General features: G+C 43.7%; 1 protein-coding gene across 1 annotated transcript in view; it reads right to left on the reverse strand.

Moving 5' to 3' along the window:
• Positions 1–214: 214 nt before the first annotated feature.
• adarb2 (adenosine deaminase RNA specific B2 (inactive)) overlaps positions 215–17,395 on the reverse strand; it is a 134,236-nt gene continuing 117,055 nt past the window's right edge. Inside the window, exons 5-10 of the mRNA XM_036521280.1 lie at positions 14,702–14,870; positions 12,575–12,726; positions 10,545–10,713; positions 6,217–6,398; positions 1,225–1,406; positions 215–391 (exon numbers count right to left, since the gene is read on the reverse strand). Of these exons, the coding sequence (XP_036377173.1) occupies positions 215–391; positions 1,225–1,406; positions 6,217–6,398; positions 10,545–10,713; positions 12,575–12,726; positions 14,702–14,870 (1,031 nt within the window). The remainder of the gene's footprint in view (positions 392–1,224; positions 1,407–6,216; positions 6,399–10,544; positions 10,714–12,574; positions 12,727–14,701; positions 14,871–17,395) is intronic.

The raw sequence follows: 17,395 nt of genomic DNA on the forward strand, positions 1-17,395 counted from the left end.
AGGGTGACGGTGAAATGAGCTCGAAGCCCGCCGGAGGCTGCTCTCTTTGTTTCCCTGGCGCTGGGGCGATGGGCCCCGGTTCTCCTTGTCGGGGAGGAGCTGGCCAGCCTTCTCTGGCGGAGGTGCCACCCGGGCTGGGTGCCCTCGTGCAGGGGGAGCCAACGCTGGGTGCCCGTCTGGCCCCCACCCCTCCCCCCTCCTCCCCAACCCCTCCTCACACAGACAGCAGGAACTGGTCCTGCTCAGGTGGCTTCTTTACCCAGGTCCCCAGCCCGGCCTCCAGCAGCGATCTGAACAACTGCTGCTTGACAGTGTGGTACGTTCTGGCCGCCAGCTTGGCCTCGCAGTACATCAGCGCCGTCTCCCCACGGCTTGGCTCTTGCGTGCTCAGCTGCGGAGGAGAAAGGAAGGGGGGGGGGAGGAGGCAGGATTGGAGTTGGGGGGGGGCAAAACAAAACGAATGAGCCGGCACAAACGGGAAACTTCAACAGCTGTGTAATCTTCCCATTTAAATTTCACAAGCAATTTAACATTCTCTGTGCTTTTGTGCATTTTCTTTGTTGCAAAAAAAAAAGCAGCAGTGAGGATTCTTGGGGGGGAATAAAAAGTTTCTTTTGAGATTACTGTGTCTGCTTTTGCGTGTGATATTGAGCGTGGAGAGATTTTTTTTCCCCCCCCTTCCACGGGAAGGCATTCAAGTGCTTTTGAAAATAATTATGATTTTGTAGTCATTAAATTTTAACTGGTACCATTTGGAACCGCAATGATATGCGTTACAAACATTTTCATGATGAAAATAAAACCGCGCTATATGTTTGCTAATAGAATAAGCCATTATAATGAGCGGCTTCAAAGCAGCTGCAGATGAAGACGAACTGCATGAGGATCCTGTGCATTTAAAACGCTCTCGAATTCTCGCTCGGCACTGGTGCGGGCCATTCCACCGATACGTCTCAGCGATCACCACGCTGGGGTAAAACATTACTGTGATTTCACACTGTGCCACAACACCCTCTCCCTACATACGACAGTGCCGCTAAATAGCACATGCTGTTGAGGAGACTGGCAGATTTACGCCCTCGGGGAGGAGATTTCTTTGTTGCGGGGGGGGGGGGGGGTGAGAGAGGCGTGTCGGGCGGCGGAGAGACGTGGCGCCTGTCTCCCTGGCGACAGGAAGGCGGGCCCTCTCTCGTCAGGAAGCGGGACCCGACGTGCGGCACTCACCTTGCGGTACAGCTTGGCCCAGCGGGTGAAGAGGGCATGCTTGCAGAGCCGGGACGAGGCCCCCGAGTCCTTCGTCTTCCCCGTGGCCGCGTTGACCACCTCCAGCTGGCGGTCTCCCGCCGTCCAGTTGACGCTGAAGCAGGGGGACTTCCCTGGCTGCCGGGCGTCGCTGCTGCTGAGACCTGAGACGGGAGGCGCAGAGAACACGGCCATGAGGAGGAGAGTGGGGGGGTTGGAGGGGGGGGGGGGGCAGGTGAGTGAGTGAGAAAGCAGAAGTGGGAGAGGGAGTGATACAAAGAGGCAGGGGGTCAGTAGTAGAATTGAAATGGGACTAGGGGAGTAGTACAGTGGGAGTGGGGTAGAGTTAGAGTGGGAGTGGGAGTGGGTGGAGTGGGAGTGGAGGAGTGGTAGGGTATGAGCGGGAGTGGGTGTATAGAAGAATTGGTGTGGGAGTAGGGGGGTAGCACACTGGGAGTGGAGTAGTGGTAGAACTGGAGTGGAAGTGGGTGGAGTGGGAGTGGAGAAGTGGTAGGGTGTGAGTGGGAGAGTGAGGAGTGGTAGGGTGTGAGTTGGAGAGGGGGGAGTGGTAAGGGCCAGAGTGGTAGAGTGTGAGTGGGAGAGGAGGAGTGGTAGGGTGTGAGTTGGAGAGGGGGGAGTGGTAGAGTGTGAGTGGGAAAGGGGGGAGTGGTAAGGGCTGGAGTGGTAGAGTGTGAGTGGGAGAGGGGGAGTGGTAGGGTGTGAGTTGGAGAGGGGGGAGTGGTAGAGTGTGAGTGGGAAAGGGGGGAGTGGTAGAGTGTGAGTGGGAGAGGGGGAGTGGTAGGGTGTGAGTTGGAGAGGGGGGAGTGGTAGAGTGTGAGTGGGAAAGGGGGGAGTGGTAAGGGCTGGAGTGGTAGAGTGTGAGTGGGAGAGTGAGGAGTGGTAAGGGCTGGAGTGGTAGAGTGTGAGTTGGAGAGGGGGAGTGGTAGAGTGTGAGTGGGAGAGGAGGGAGTGGTAGAGTGTGAGTGGGAGAGGGGGGAGTGGTAGAGTGTGAGTGGGAGAGGGGGAGTGGTAAGGGCTGGAGTGGTAGAGTATGAGGGGGAGAGGGGGAGTGGTAGAGTGTGAGTGGGAGAGGGAGGAGTGGTAGAGTGTGAGTGGGAGAGGAGGGAGTGGTAGAGTGTGAGTGGGAGAGGAGGGAGTGGTAGAGTGTGAGTGGGAGAGGGGGGAGTGGTAGAGTGTGAGTGGGAGAGGGGGAGTGGTAAGGGCTGGAGTGGTAGAGTATGAGGGGGAGAGGGGGAGTGGTAGAGTGTGAGTGGGAGAGGAGGGAGTGGTAGAGTGTGAGTGGGAGAGGAGGGAGTGGTAGAGTGTGAGTGGGAGAGGGGGGAGTGGTAGAGTGTGAGTGGGAGAGGGGGAGTGGTAAGGGCTGGAGTGGTAGAGTATGAGGGGGAGAGGGGGAGTGGTAGAGTGTGAGTGGGAGAGTGAGGAGTGGTAAGGGCTGGAGTGGTAGAGTGTGAGTGGGAGTGGTAGAGTGTGAGTGGGAGAGGGGGGAGTGTTAAGGGCTGGAGTGGTAGAGTGTGAGAGGGAGAGGGGGGGGGGTGGTAGAGTGTGAGTGGGAAAGGGGTTAGTGGTAGCATGGGCATGGTGGAGTCTGGGAGTGGGAGGCTCAGCATACACCACAGACTCACGACGGAAAATGGCTGTTAGCCTGTCTCTCTCATAACCAGCACTGCTGTGCTGCTACGCTGCCACCCCAGCGTGGTGTAGCAGTTAATAAGCTGACACACTGCTTTCACACAGTGTAAGGCCATAATGGAAAACATGTAAAACACAAGCCATGCCAGTCACCCTGCGTAAGGACATCTGCTGGGCGAATAAATAACACAATAACTGCACTTACAATAAAACATGTAACCTGAATGGTAGGGAAGGGTTTGACCCCTTGAGTGACATATATACTTAACCAGAATTGCTTCAGTAAGTAACCAGTGGTATAGAGGTCTGCTCATAGAATGAAGACAAATATAGCAGCTCCAACATGATCATGGCATCAGTTTCAGTTTTTTTTTTTTTTTGTTTAACTGTTCGTTGTACTGATTGACACAGAAAGCCAGCTGAAAGGGTGAAAGCTTGAGGTGCTGAGTCCGAATGCGGTCGATCCGCTGGGAGCAGTCGACTGAAGGCTGAGGGGAAAAAAGGGCCGATTAAGCATGCTGGCTGTGATCGTTTCATTAGAGGAAATGTGTCCGTGTGTCTAATGCGAGCATTTGAGGCTCGCTATCTCCGTGGTAAACACGGTCCTGAGACACAAAGTCCGACTAGGCCGTTCAATCAACGCCAAACTTTTTCAATGAATTTCAATGGGCACCAGATGCAAGGAATCTGGGGCAATCTGCATACAAAATAAGATATTATAGGTCTTTTCTTAAGAACAGACTTAAGTACAGCAAATGCTTCTCGACTACAAACTGTAGTTATAAGTACTCTCATAATAGTGCTATAAGCAATGCAAAAGCCTAAGGATATTAGTTTCATGTTTCAGTACAAGCATATTTATTCGTTTAGCAGATATTCTTACATATTAGATGTAAAACTGAATTATCTTGAAAAAGGTCCTTTTTCATCCGTGTTTGGCACTGGAATTATAGTTTAAAAAATGTCAATGGAGTGCATTTTCTACTGGAAGGCTCTTATTCATTTCTGCTTCTCTTCTCTCTCATCGTCCTCATTTTCAGTGTGCCTGGGCTGGTGTGATCATTAGGGCAGCAGGCTTACAGCAAATGCAAAAGTAGCATAACAACACACCCTTATTAAACTAATACCTCTTTTCCTATGCTTAGGAATATTTCTACTGTTCAGATCCCATTTAACGCCCTTAACGTAAAGGACTTCTGTATCTTTCACGCAATGCATGAACAGCTTCCTCTTCCTCAAGTGCCTCACAACTCATTTTAATTACTTTACATTGCTTGCTTATTAACTTTAAGATTTTGTATCTTCATTTTATTAAAATTTGACCCTTTTTCTGCATTTGTTTTAGCTCTTTGTTTTTTTTTTTGTAAGCAATCTTATGCATAACAAATCTGCATCATAATAATAATAACAATTATTATTACTATTATTATTGCTAATTCTACCATTGCTACAGTTATGTGGTCATGCTACTGTTGGTATCTGTAGTGGTAGTTCAGTCTCCCCTGAAACACATCATATGTGTGTGTGTGTGTGTGTGTGTGTGTGTGTGTGTGTGCAGCATGAATGTGGGTGTGAGCTTAGAATTTATTTGCAGGTGATAATCAAGGCCCATTGTGTACAAGGAACCAGGGTCCAGGGTCCTAAAATAATCAAGCCAGCTCTCTGTACAACAAATAGGTCACGGCACACAGGGGAGCCACCATCAGGAATCAAACGGTCAGTGCAAAGGGTCAATGGACCTCAGTACTTATCTGAAGAAAAGCGGGTGCCCCCCCCCCCCCAAGTCCCAACCACCACCACCCAAATCCCCCACCTTCTAAAATCCCACCCCCCCAAATCCCCTCCTCATGGGCTTCTATACTGAATGCCTCTGATGAGGTCTGTGATTAAACTGATTTGGGATAGGCCTTCTCCAATAGCCCTTTTGTTGGTGAAAGCTCTGTGGTGGCCTCCAGAACAAAGGTAGACAATCTCTCTCTGCCTCAGCCTGTCTCAGAAGCGGCAGTCAAAGTCAAGCGAATTTTGGTCGTGCGTTTGAAGCCGGTTTATTTTTAGGTCCTGCTGGCCACCCTTAAAGGTCACACGACTCAGTTTGCCAAAGAAGTATAAAAAAATTGGAGTATAACCTCCAGTTTGTGACATATATTTGTGTCAGATTCTAGGCAAAACATTCATATTTTTCATATTTTCACAATGATGTGGGGGGAAATACTACTATACCACAGAATGCCACTTCTCTGAGATTCTAGATCTCTGTATTCTTGATCTAGAGAACCTACCAACACAACACAATGTAGTAAATTTCATAAATTTCACAGGACTTAATGCAAATAATAAAAAAAACCCAAAAAGCCCAGGAGTACAACAGTAATAAGTATGATCAATTATGGATTGATAACTCATTAATAACCACCATTATCGAGCACTTTCTGTACATTTATTAATCTTCATTAAGATTATGTATTCAAAATAATGACTCTCGTGACACCTAATTACTGTGTCTTGAGAACAGCTCAGTGACTAAGGCCCAGATTCAACACGTGTAATTTGTTTTGTCCTCAATTTTGAGTGACTGCTTTAAGTGTTATGCATTTTATTTGCAACAGTCAGGCTTCAGCAGTTGAGTTCAGGAAAACATTATTATTGCCGTTTATCTGGTAATCATATGCTCTTCCATAGTTCACATTCCTACATATCATCCAATTACACAGCCAAAATAATTACTGAAGCTATTTTGGTTAAATGCCTAAAAACAGTACCCCTGGATTTAAACTTGCAACCTCCTGATTACAGACACAGTTGCCTGTGCTTAGCTGCTTGCTCCCTTACATCAACATGTTGCATGAGCACTGTTGTTATGGATCTCTGAGGCAAAACAGAGACAGTCCTTATTTTTAGTTCTATCACAAAATTGCACATTAACGTAAATGAACAGGGGGACCAACATATTCTGAGATAATCTACACATTTTGACAAGTCACCACTTTTGAGTCTCTAAGACACTGTTCTGAGGAGTTGAGAAGCTTTTTTTTTCCATAGTATAATGCCATAAAATTTTTCTTCCCCCAGCTCCTTTTACCAAAATAATTAGGCTCATATTTAATTCACTGCTTTTTTGCTAACATCAAAAAAGAAACATCTAAACCGCCTCTCTGTGACTTCTTATACTTGTTACGAATATGAAAAAATTGACCGTCACTTCACTTTTGGGGGAAAATTCGACGTTTCAAAATGAACATCTCCTCAGCCCCCGAAACCCCCCCCATGCTGAACTTCAGTTTAACAGAGAGGCGTGTGTGGAGAACACTGATCTGGATACAGTACCGCTGAGCAGGGGCTGGTTGCGTCTGTAGGAGGTCGGCAGAGGGCCGATGCGCTCGAGGCGGTGCGTCACCATCCTGGAGAAGTGTCCCGGGTGGTGGAGGCTGCCGACCGTCAGGCTGTGCAGATAGACCGGCTCCACAAAGTGCGTCAGGAGCGACCCCTGGACTCCCAGCACATTCCACCTGCCCACACACATTTCATTACATTACATTACATACATTTCAGCAGACGCTATCATCCACAGCAACATCAAGCACAATAGAACGTAAGTGTGTCCATCTAAGTTACATGAGACCGGGCTAACAACACTCCCAGACCAGACCAACACTCCCACACCATTCAAGCCCTACCACAAGTTAACTTGTGAAATCTGACTAGGCAACAGAAGCCAACTATACTACATCAGTCACCAGAACACACAGAACCCAAAATACATCACAATACATATATACATATATGTAAAACAAACATCATATGGTAGAGGTAGCAGGTGTTAGAGGGCAGGGATTGAGGTTGAACCAAGATGCAGTCTGAAGAGGTGAGTCTTCAGTCTGTGTCGGAAGACAGGTATTTCACTGTCCTAACCTCCATGGGGAGTTCATTCCACCACTGAGGGACCGGTACAGACCCCTGGGTCAGTGTCATGGAACGCTGTCGGGCCGCTGCTTTGTTACCTGCCCCCCGACACTCCATCTGCTCCACTACTAGGCCGACACATTAAGCATGCTGCATGGGAGGTCGAAGGTCCTGCCCCCGCTATGCCGCAAGGACACGTTAGCATCTTGATACTCATCAGCAGCGTCTGAGGTTAATGTGCTCTCACCTGCATTTTGCTTGCTGTTTTTTTTTAATATAATTAAGATAGGAAACACGGAAAGGGCAGCCACCTGCAATTTTTTTTCACAAGGGATCTACTGCATCATCATTAATGCAAAGACTTTCTCCATTGCTGGTACAAATGCTATCTTAAGTGAGACTGGGATGTCCATGGCAGAGTGGCTTCTCAATGAATATGTGACCTGACCAAAGCTATTTGTCTGGGGTAGTTCTTACTGTGGACGCAGGATTTAATGACAGCACATGTACGTGTATTCTTGCCTCAGAAAAGGAGACTAACAGCACATGAAAGCTTTTCACACATTTGACTTTATAGGTCTCCTGGGGCTCATTACGAGGATGAACAGCTGACTCTGAGTGTTTGGCTTAGATCAACCCAATGACCTCCCATTACAAAACAGGGATACACTGCACAGGTTAATACATTGTACAAACAAACAAGAACAACAACAACAAAATATAATAATGATATCTGTATGTTATTAATACCCAATGCTACTACTACTGCTACTACTACTACTGGTACTACTACTACTAATAATAATAACTGAAAGAGATACCGGAGTCTAAGGCTTGCCACCAACATTGATCCATGTCAAATCATCACTGCACAATTCAAATCAGACTTTTTTATGGAGCAGTGAGGTTCTCAGACCTTTCAAAATGCTTTTTCAAATACACACTGTATCTACTGAAACGTGGTCTATGAGTACATGGTCTATGAATACTACATGCTTGGTTTTCATTATAATATGTTGTGAATGAACTCAGCACATCTAAACAACACTATCATAAATTGAATTGCTTAGGTAACCGTTTAGGTGCAGGTGTTCTTTTATACTGGTTTGTGGTGAGACTTCAGGCGAGTGGTTATAGCCAAGTCTTCATGATTAGCTCAAAGAACAGCCACACACACAATTAACTCAGATGCACGCTGTGCAAAATGGCAGTGCTGGTTTGAGAAAGTACGAGGCACCATTCTGCTAAAACTGGACAACGTACTTACAAATAACAATGGATTTATGTGCAAGCAACCAGGGGCCTTTTATCGCAAAGAATGTGACAGATTGGAAGCAATAAGTAGAGGCCGTTATACCAGTACGTCACAATGGCATTCTAGAAATACTGGATCAACTTTAATGCAATAATTGTGGTCATAGGTTACACTTGTAGTAATGTAACAGAGCAAACTGACAACACTGGGAACACTGGGCACTTTTTCCATGTTTACTCCACAAAAATCTTTTTGTGGCTTTCCGTGTTTGTTGCGAAACCTGGGCTACGTGCTCTCATGCCTGGTGGCTAAATGAATTTATGAAAAGTGCAATCAGTGGCAAACATGTTGCTAATTTTTACATCATTGTTCTTTTTGTTAATTAATGCCTCTTTATCATTACTGCAATTATTGCTGTTGCCTCACATCTACGTCTATGATTAATAATGAGCAATTTTTTTTTTTCCTGCTTCCCCGAACAGTCAATTAACACAGAATACTTTCCAAGAATTACCAAATGGCTTCAAACATGGCCCGGTGTACCTGGAGAACAATCTGTTGAGAGGATCTGTCACACCTATTGTTGGAAAAAAGGGGGCCTGATGTGAGGATTTTTTTTCTCTCTCTCCCACTCCCAAAACATAGACGATTTAGCCTGCAATATTAATTTGCCCAGGAAGCAGTGCTGTGAATTAGAAACATCTTTTAATCTCATGCAAGAAAAGACAGCCATCTGGCTGCTGTAAGAATTTAAAGGGGGGAGTCTCCATCTCTTCCTCCTACTCTCCCCCTCTCTCTTGCGCTCCGTAAACGCAGGGCCATTAAAGTAATGTGTTCATCTACATAAAACTCAAATGGAATATAAAGGATAATATTCATACAAAAGCCATTTGAGCCTTCAATTAAAACAGTCATTGGCTTAATTAAACATCTACTCTGGTCAATCAGGTTCCCCCTTCCTTTTTGCAACTGGAAAAAAAATAATAATGACAAAAAAGAGACTTTTTATTGTATCTCATTATCATAAAATAGTTTTGTGTGCCAAAGCAGACGGGCTGTCATTTTATGAGTGAGGGGAGATGATGGAAGCAAAGGCACAAGGAGGAAGAACACAAAAAACATGTCAACACTGGTCCTGTGCTGGGCGCCAGAGATGTATGGGCCTGCTGGATTGGGGCCGGGCAGAGGGGATAAGATGCTAAGCCTCCTTTCACGGCTGCTCTTGACAGTGACCTTGATTAGCTGCCCCCGTGACCCGCTCACTTCAATGGAAGTACGGTATAATTTACAGAGATATAAAGTGGAGCTGGGGGAAAAAGCGGGATGTCCCTTTCCTTCTTATTCTATTTTTTTGTAAAGTAATTGCTTTCACCCCTGTGGTGACCTGGCCAGATTTAATCGTGCCGTTTCCAGCCCTGGCCAACTGAATCAAATTGGTCAAATTAACAGCGGCAGGGGTGGGGGGGTGAGGGGGGCGCCCACCACCATGCGTTTTATCCCCCCACACAATGCCGGCTTTACAAAACTACCCCCCCCCCCCCACCCAGCTGAAGTATTCTTGAAAGGAGCGACAGGGATTGAAACTTTGGATTGCCTTTTTTTGTTGTCGATTTTTTGTTGGTTTGTTTGTTTGAAAAATGGGTTAATGGTCGGGATCAGAGAAAAAAAATGTTGAGCACTTAAGTCACCACTGACAGTGTCATTGACCAAATATACCAAACACATCCACGTGAAATCTGTCTCACAGCGAGGAGCTAATAACATAGCTTGCGTATGAGCAACACTTGAATTTAACATATCACTGCACACAACTGACAGTAATTCAGAGCTCTTATAAATACTGTGGCTGAGAACAAATCTGTGAAACACACGAACATGTTTGCCTCTGCTCACGTAATTGTACGACTGGATCATGCATTATTTCATAATCCCCAAAGCAGATTGTTACGAGGCAATATTGCCAGCGGAAGGATGGGTTATTTACCGCGCCTTGCAGTGAGGGAGTAGGCACAGAAACTGCAGAGAGACAAATGGTGATGTATTCTGCAGCCCCTCATAGGTTCTGGATTTCCTGCCATGGCCTTTTAAATTACTGGAGTTATTATTGGACAAACGAACGACACCCGAACCTGTGATGACCAGCCCGCTGCAGAGCACAAAGCCACTGTCCTGGCTCCAGGCAGATAATGCCCTCGCACAAAGCAAATATCAGGCAACCTTTCCTCCTATTGTTAAACTGCCTTATAATAATGCAATATTTAAACTGAGATCCCAGTCTTTAATAAAAGCTAATCCTTTAATAAAGATAAACCTTAAATCAATATATTGTACTTTCTTCCCACCGCTGAAATGTCACCGCGGAGCCAGGCCAGCCATCTGACAAAAGCCTTTTGCTCTGTGCGGAGCGAAATTTGTCTACATCTGATCTCCCCTGTGACTGTTTACGATGTTCCGTTTGCCGGACGTTGCTCCAGCGTTCTCCCTTCCCTCGCCTCACCTCGTGATTTTGTCCGTGCAGGACATGGTGATGAGCTGTTCTCCCTGGAGCACCCCGTCCCACGTCTGGACGGCCCCGCGGGAGCGCACGGGCAGCGTTCCCTCCCCCGACTCGATCTTCGTCCGCAGGTGGCCGTGGAACTTCTTCACAAAGTGCCGGCTGCTGTGTACTGGTTGGGGTAGGGGGGGGGGGGGGGGGTGGTTGGAGTAGGACAGGAGGCCGAAGACAGTCAGTTGGGCCCAATTACAGCGTGTATATATATCATACATCACACAAGGGCCACATCAGAGCAGGCACAAGCATGCAGGTTATCAGTCAGGTTATGAAGGGTGGCAGTGTAGCATAGTGGTAAGGAGCAGGACTTGTAACTGAAAGGTTGCTGGTTTGAGTCCCTGCTGGGGTACTGCTGTTGTACCCTTGGGCCCACAATTGCCTCAGTAAATATCCAACTGTATAAATATAAATGTAATGTAAAATGAGTTTCAGCAACAGAGATGATTCAGCATCTTTAAATAATATTTAAGCTTCATTCAACAGAACTTATTCCAGTGTCAGTTAAAGAGAGCATGAAATGTACATTTAAAAAGAATAAACAAGTTTCTTCAAACTACAGTAGAGTTAACTCATTTCACTTGATTCAATGCCTCAACAAGGCTTTCAGATGCTCTGTATGCCTATAGCTCTAAGCGTTTGTGTGTCATCACTGAAATTCATTCACTGCTTAAGCATGTGATACCCTTCATAAACTCAGCCAATAATATAGCTGTCCAGAACTGTTTTTCATTGGCTCTCAAGCAACACCTTTGCTCAAACTCACCTGCCACTACAGTGAATAGGCCCAGCTAAAATTGCACAGCTACAAGAGAACGCCTACACACTTGCAAAAAGTAATTAACAATATTTTAACCAAAGGTATCACAAGATTAGTCATGAAAAGCACTTTAGTGTAGCGTTATTCATCAAAATTAACTGTATTACCTTCAAATACACCATTCATTAGCTAGCTATAGCTTAAGCTGGTTATAGGCCAGGTATCACTACTGAAAATTCCTGCAAGGCTGGACATGTACACTGTGGGAAACATTCAGCAGATATTTTTGCAGAAATTTTGCTCATGATAGGATTCATTTCAGACTACATAGGTGAAATATGAGTCTTACAACATATTCATGATCATGTTTCAGGAATGAATTACTTGGCTTTACACCTTTAGATGGATTTATCCTTGGATGTCATCCTTGATGTGAGCTAGCGAGTAGTTTTCACTTTTTTATGTATGGTTACTCTCAGTTTTACAACATATGCATGCATGTGTGTATGTATTTATGTCTGAAGAATAATTTAAAATTCTTTCATCTCTATAAAAAATGCAGTCATTCAGAAATATTACTTTAAAAGACCAAAAAGAGGGATTTACGGTTGCTATGGTTCACTTGATGCCTCAAGGGCAAATTTAAGCTTTAAGTTCTTCTCTGAAGTCTTGAGGAAAAGGAAAAAAGGTATTACAGAGCCCTAATGCATAAGTACTTTTCTAATCTGTAAAAGCTGACTGATGAACATTTAAAAGGTTTAATGACCAACCAAGTAAAGTTCAAAGCTTTCCAAGGCGTCTGTCTCTTTCATATTCCCATTGTTAACTTGTTTCAGACTTTTTTTTTTGATAAAACCTGACCATCAATGTAATGATACAGTACCACGATGGATGAATAGAAAAATCTGCCTCTCTGAAAATATTGTTGATGGAAAAATGCCCCAAAAAGTGATTACTTTTCTAACTGCTCACATCTCTCACATAAAGCTTAAGAGTCAAAATGAACGTCAATTTTGATCAAGCGAGCATTAAAATGTCATCCGTTCTCGCATTTCTCGTGTTTCAAAAGAAAAAACTCTTTAGCCGCGGCGCAGGATTGACGGCGCCCGGCAAAAAAAAAAAACACTCTACAGTTGCTTTACTAATCTCGGGAAGCGGGAGCGATCCCTTCAGAAGCCCGGCTAAGAGGGGGTAGGACTGAGGAAGGGATCCGTCTTACGGTCGGTTGTGATCTCGTAGGGGGAGTTGAGGCGGGCATCCCCACAGGGCGACGTGCTGATGTACATATGGAACAGGATGTTCTCCCTCAGCCTGTAGCCCCCTTCCTTGTGTCGGACGAAGATTGATTGCTCCCAGTCCTCTCTCCTTTTGCTTCAGAAAGACAAGGTGGGGGTGTGGGGGGGGGGGATAAAGAAGAAGAAGAGTGTGAGAGCTGAAGCCGGGGTGATGGTGCACCGCGTGCAGCTGAGAGAGGGGGGATGCACTCCACGCTTTCCTCTCCTGTCAGGAGTTTCCCCCCATGCTGTTCCTAGTAGACAGATTCTCCTCTCTCTTGTTGTGGAGAACAAAAACGCTGGTAATAAACGTTAGGGCTCCCCTGACTACAGTACTTTATTTATTTGTCATAGCGGCGTCTGCGCATTACTCTGGCTGAGTGAGCAGAGGATAAATCACCTCTAAGGGGGAAATAATAGCACTTTAACCTGCGTGCTCTCTGTACAGCCAGCAGGAGAGGAAATGAACACCATTCACACTCCCCCTGAAGTACATGGCTTTTGTTCTGCCGCTGGTCAATAGTGAGCAGCGGTGATGGTAAAAGGTAACAATGAACACCAAAGCCCCTGATTCAATCTAAACCGTTAAACAGCTTGTCTTTACCTGCGGAATTCATAGGTGAGCAAGCATTACTTTTCACCACATGTTCCCTTTTCCTTTTATTTCAATGACAGCAGAATTCAACATTGTGCAAGCAATCTAAAAAAGGTATAATTGTAGCACTCAGTGAAATTCAGTTGAGCCGGACCACTTTTGTGGCTGTACTGAATCAGGCCTTAGGTGTGTGTATTTAATCGCCAGTTAAATTGTGCCGTGTGCTTATTCAAACATATCAAACATGCACAGTACATTTCATAAAGTATGTGCATTAATTTCATTATCTTCATGCCAAAACACTGTGTATATACCCACTCTCTACAACCTTAACGGATATATGCAGTTTTTTTTTTATTTATTCCAGTTTGGGGTGTTAGGGGATGGATTCTTGAAGGACACCCTCACCTCTTTGTAATAATTCCCTAAGGAATAATTCATAATTTCCATACTGAGCCTGAACCACACAGGGTTCCGGCATGTCACCCTATGACCAGTGTGACATGCGCCACTGATTGGTCAGCATGGCACATGTTCATTATTAAAATCCTAATGGATTCTGTTCCATGGCCTGACAATGAGCAGCATATAAGAATACAGATTTATTCTGAGGCGTGCTCTTTCGTATCCTGGGAAAGCATGGCAATGCTGGCATTTCATCCAGTCCGTTTTTTTTTGCGCGCGCGAAATTTGCTCCCCATTAGTCGCCCGGCTCAGCTCCGAGGCCTGATTTCATGCAGGGTACACGTGATCGTGCTTTGTTGGGCGACGAAGGTCAATTTTGTATATGCAAATATGACATTAAAAGAGGTAGGCGTTCTCTCGACAGATGTGCCACATCAGTGAGACCATTTACCAGCTCTGACGGCCAAGGAAAGCCAGTGGTTTGTGACAGCAGCTAATGCCATGTCTGGCAGGTAAGATTGTTTCCTTGTGGCAACAAGTGTATGATTAAAGAGGCATGTGCATGGAAATTCCAGATGTAAAGATTTAACGCTTTTAATAAAAAGTAAGGCTCTCTTCTGATAACAAAAAATGCTGATATTAAGGTAAAATGCATCCCCAACACTATCACTTATCTTTAGCTGGAGACAGTCTTTGCAGTAATTATGGTTTATGGGGCTTAATTATTGGAGTGTATTTGGCGTATGAACTTGTGCTGTTACCATGGTGCTAATAAGAGTATAATTACTGCATAAAATGTAGAGGGAAAAAACAACAAAGACAAGCAATATGCACTTAGATTGTATAATTTAACTTGATATTATTTAGTTTTTGTACTAGTGCTTTTAATGAACACTTAAAAGAAATTACTTTAAGAGTGACTTTAATAAAGTATGTAGTTATTTAACATAACACCATAACATCTTTCAGAATATCAATATGATTCAGAATGTGGACTCTTAATGTAAATGATAATTGCTGATGGAGGTACTGTAATGCATTCATTTTTTCATAAAAAGCATGTATTCATTACCTCAAAAACAGCTCCAACTGAGAATATAGGAAGCGGACGAATGCTCTTCTAGCAACTACTTCTGCATGGCAGTCATTGACCACAAGTCCCTGGTCACTAATATATTCCCCGTTGATGCATTTTGTACCGGTCGATAATGCCACCACTTGTGCGTGTCTGAGATCCAAACCTAAGAAACAGAGAAACAGGAAAACACACGCAAACACAAGCAGGGTAAGTTAACACACCATTGCTAAACATAGGTGAGATCACTGCCTGAAAACCCAGGAAAACCAATGCTTTTTGCTGATCGCTAAAACAAAAAACACCAAACACAATTTCAATCAACAGTCAACATGATAAAACTGTATATTTTCAAGACTGCTCCTCATTAATAGCAAATATTATTAAAAAATGTATAAAAATAATAATAAAAAATCAGTTTTATATAAGTATTATATATATATATATATATAAATATATATATATATATATATATATATATATATATATATATATATATATATATATATATTAGTTGTACATTTATACAGATTAATGCCTTAAATGGAGTTCATCTTTCCTACTGTGGCCGGTATTTTACAAAGATGAATCTCTATAATGCCATCAATCGATTTAGTGATCTATATATCAGTCTGAAATGTATTTGGTGAACCCATTCCAGACTTTAATCACCATGCAATTGACTCAAACATTAAAAGCTTCTTATGATACTTCTAATTACTACTGCTTGTAACATACTTCACACAATCTCTTCAATCATAGTTCACACCTTTTCTGAAAACATATTTTACTTCACCAGTAGATGTAAATATTAGGGAGTTTTGGGCTCACTGGAAAAATTGGGAATGAGGATAGAGAAGAGGTTTATCACTCAGAACTATTTTTTGTTTCCCTCTTGACAGTCTAAAGTTGTGCTTAACTGGATCACACCATGGATTACTGAAAAAATAAATTAAGAACAGTGCAATGAGCCAAGAGGTACCTCCACACATAACACAACCCCACACAATTGCTCTACGTAGACAAAGATTTAGTTCAACAATCGAGGTTTGACAGTTTTAACATGAGTGTCAACATTTACAAACCTATTACCTTACCCCATCTCCTGTCCACTCTGTCTTAAAAGGAAACACTGACCCCTGATAGGGAAATTAACGGTTAAATGAATACCTACAGGTTTGTTAACATCCCTTAAGGTGGGTTATATCATGTCATGAATAAAAAGGGGGATTGTTTTATTTCTGAAGGGGGGAAAAAATGAATCAACATAAAGCACAGGCTACACACATTCCAACACACTGAACTCCATTCACTTGACCCCTGGTAAGTCCCTGTGAAATTCAATATCTGAATTATGACCACTGCATGCACCACGAGAATATATTTCCATTCCGAAAGGTGAACACCACTAGCACACATTATATGAATATGACTTTACAAGTCAGATGAAGTCAGATTTTTAGATATGATTTTTTGTGAGAACAGCAAGAAAAGTACAAGCAAGCATAAAAAGACCCACCTGCCAGGGTCTACCCTATTTGTTTGATTGTAATTCAAAAACACAGTAGAAGAAAAAAAAAAGGCTTCAGCAGGATTTTTGACAGTATAAATCATGAGAGTGTGACGGGCTGGCTCAGCATGCTTAACTGTACTTTCTGTTCAGACCGACAAAATCTCTCAATCTTTTCAAAATTCAGGGTTCAGTGGTTTTGCCAGACCTAGAGGCAGAGTGTAACATATGAACTTTTATCTCCAATGGCCCAGATGGCATTGCACACAAGGGTGCCTCACCTTCACAGAGAGAGAGCGAGAGAGAGAGAGAGAGAGAGAGAGAGAGAGAGAGAGAGAGAGAGAGAAAGAGAGACAGGGGGAGAGGGAGAGGGAGAGGGAGAGGGAGAGGGAGAGAGACACAGACAGAGAAAGAACACTGGCAAGACAATACTACTAATAATAAGAAAAAGAAGAATTGTTATATTATTGTTATTACTGATGTGTTCTGTTGTTATTGTCAATAACAATAGTAGCTTTACACATGGAGATAAGTCTGAATATCACTTAGGGCTGCTGTGCACTTTGAGTAATGAAATTATGAAAGTGCGCTCCTTTCTTACCACCTACTTCTCATAAAATTGTACAAGGAATGAAAAAGGCAATATTCCTTTACTATTCTTTGCTCAAAGTAATGAACTGCAATTATACTGAATCTGAGTCATTACCTTGTGTACTGTGATATGCTCATTTTTAGCTAGTGAGAATTTTTCAGTTTCATTAATGTGTATTGGAAGGATGCACATGCCATATCATCGTATGACAAAAACATTGTCTTGGGCATGTGTTTTTTTCCCCCATTTGATCCCTTTAACGGGTGTCTAAAACCATTTCTCGCGAGGTGCATTGCTGAAGACGATCTGTAATTACGGGGAGCCAAGAGAATTTCTTTTGTCTTTAGAGTTTCTTTCATTACTGAGTAATTCACAAACGTTAAGAACAAACAAAGAAACAAATAAATAAATGAATTCATATCATCAAAAGGCGCAAGATGATACATTCAGCTCACGACAGGATACATTTCACCAAACGATTTTCCCCCGAGAAATGATCCGATAAGAAACCAAAAATGAAACATGATGAAACACGCTCTTTCCCTTTTATTTCCTTTCTTCGGATAACAAACTCCCCAGCCGCGCAAAT

Source organism: Megalops cyprinoides, chromosome 2 (genome assembly GCF_013368585.1).
Source record: "Megalops cyprinoides isolate fMegCyp1 chromosome 2, fMegCyp1.pri, whole genome shotgun sequence".
In the NCBI taxonomy this organism is placed as follows: Eukaryota; Metazoa; Chordata; class Actinopteri; order Elopiformes; family Megalopidae; genus Megalops; species Megalops cyprinoides.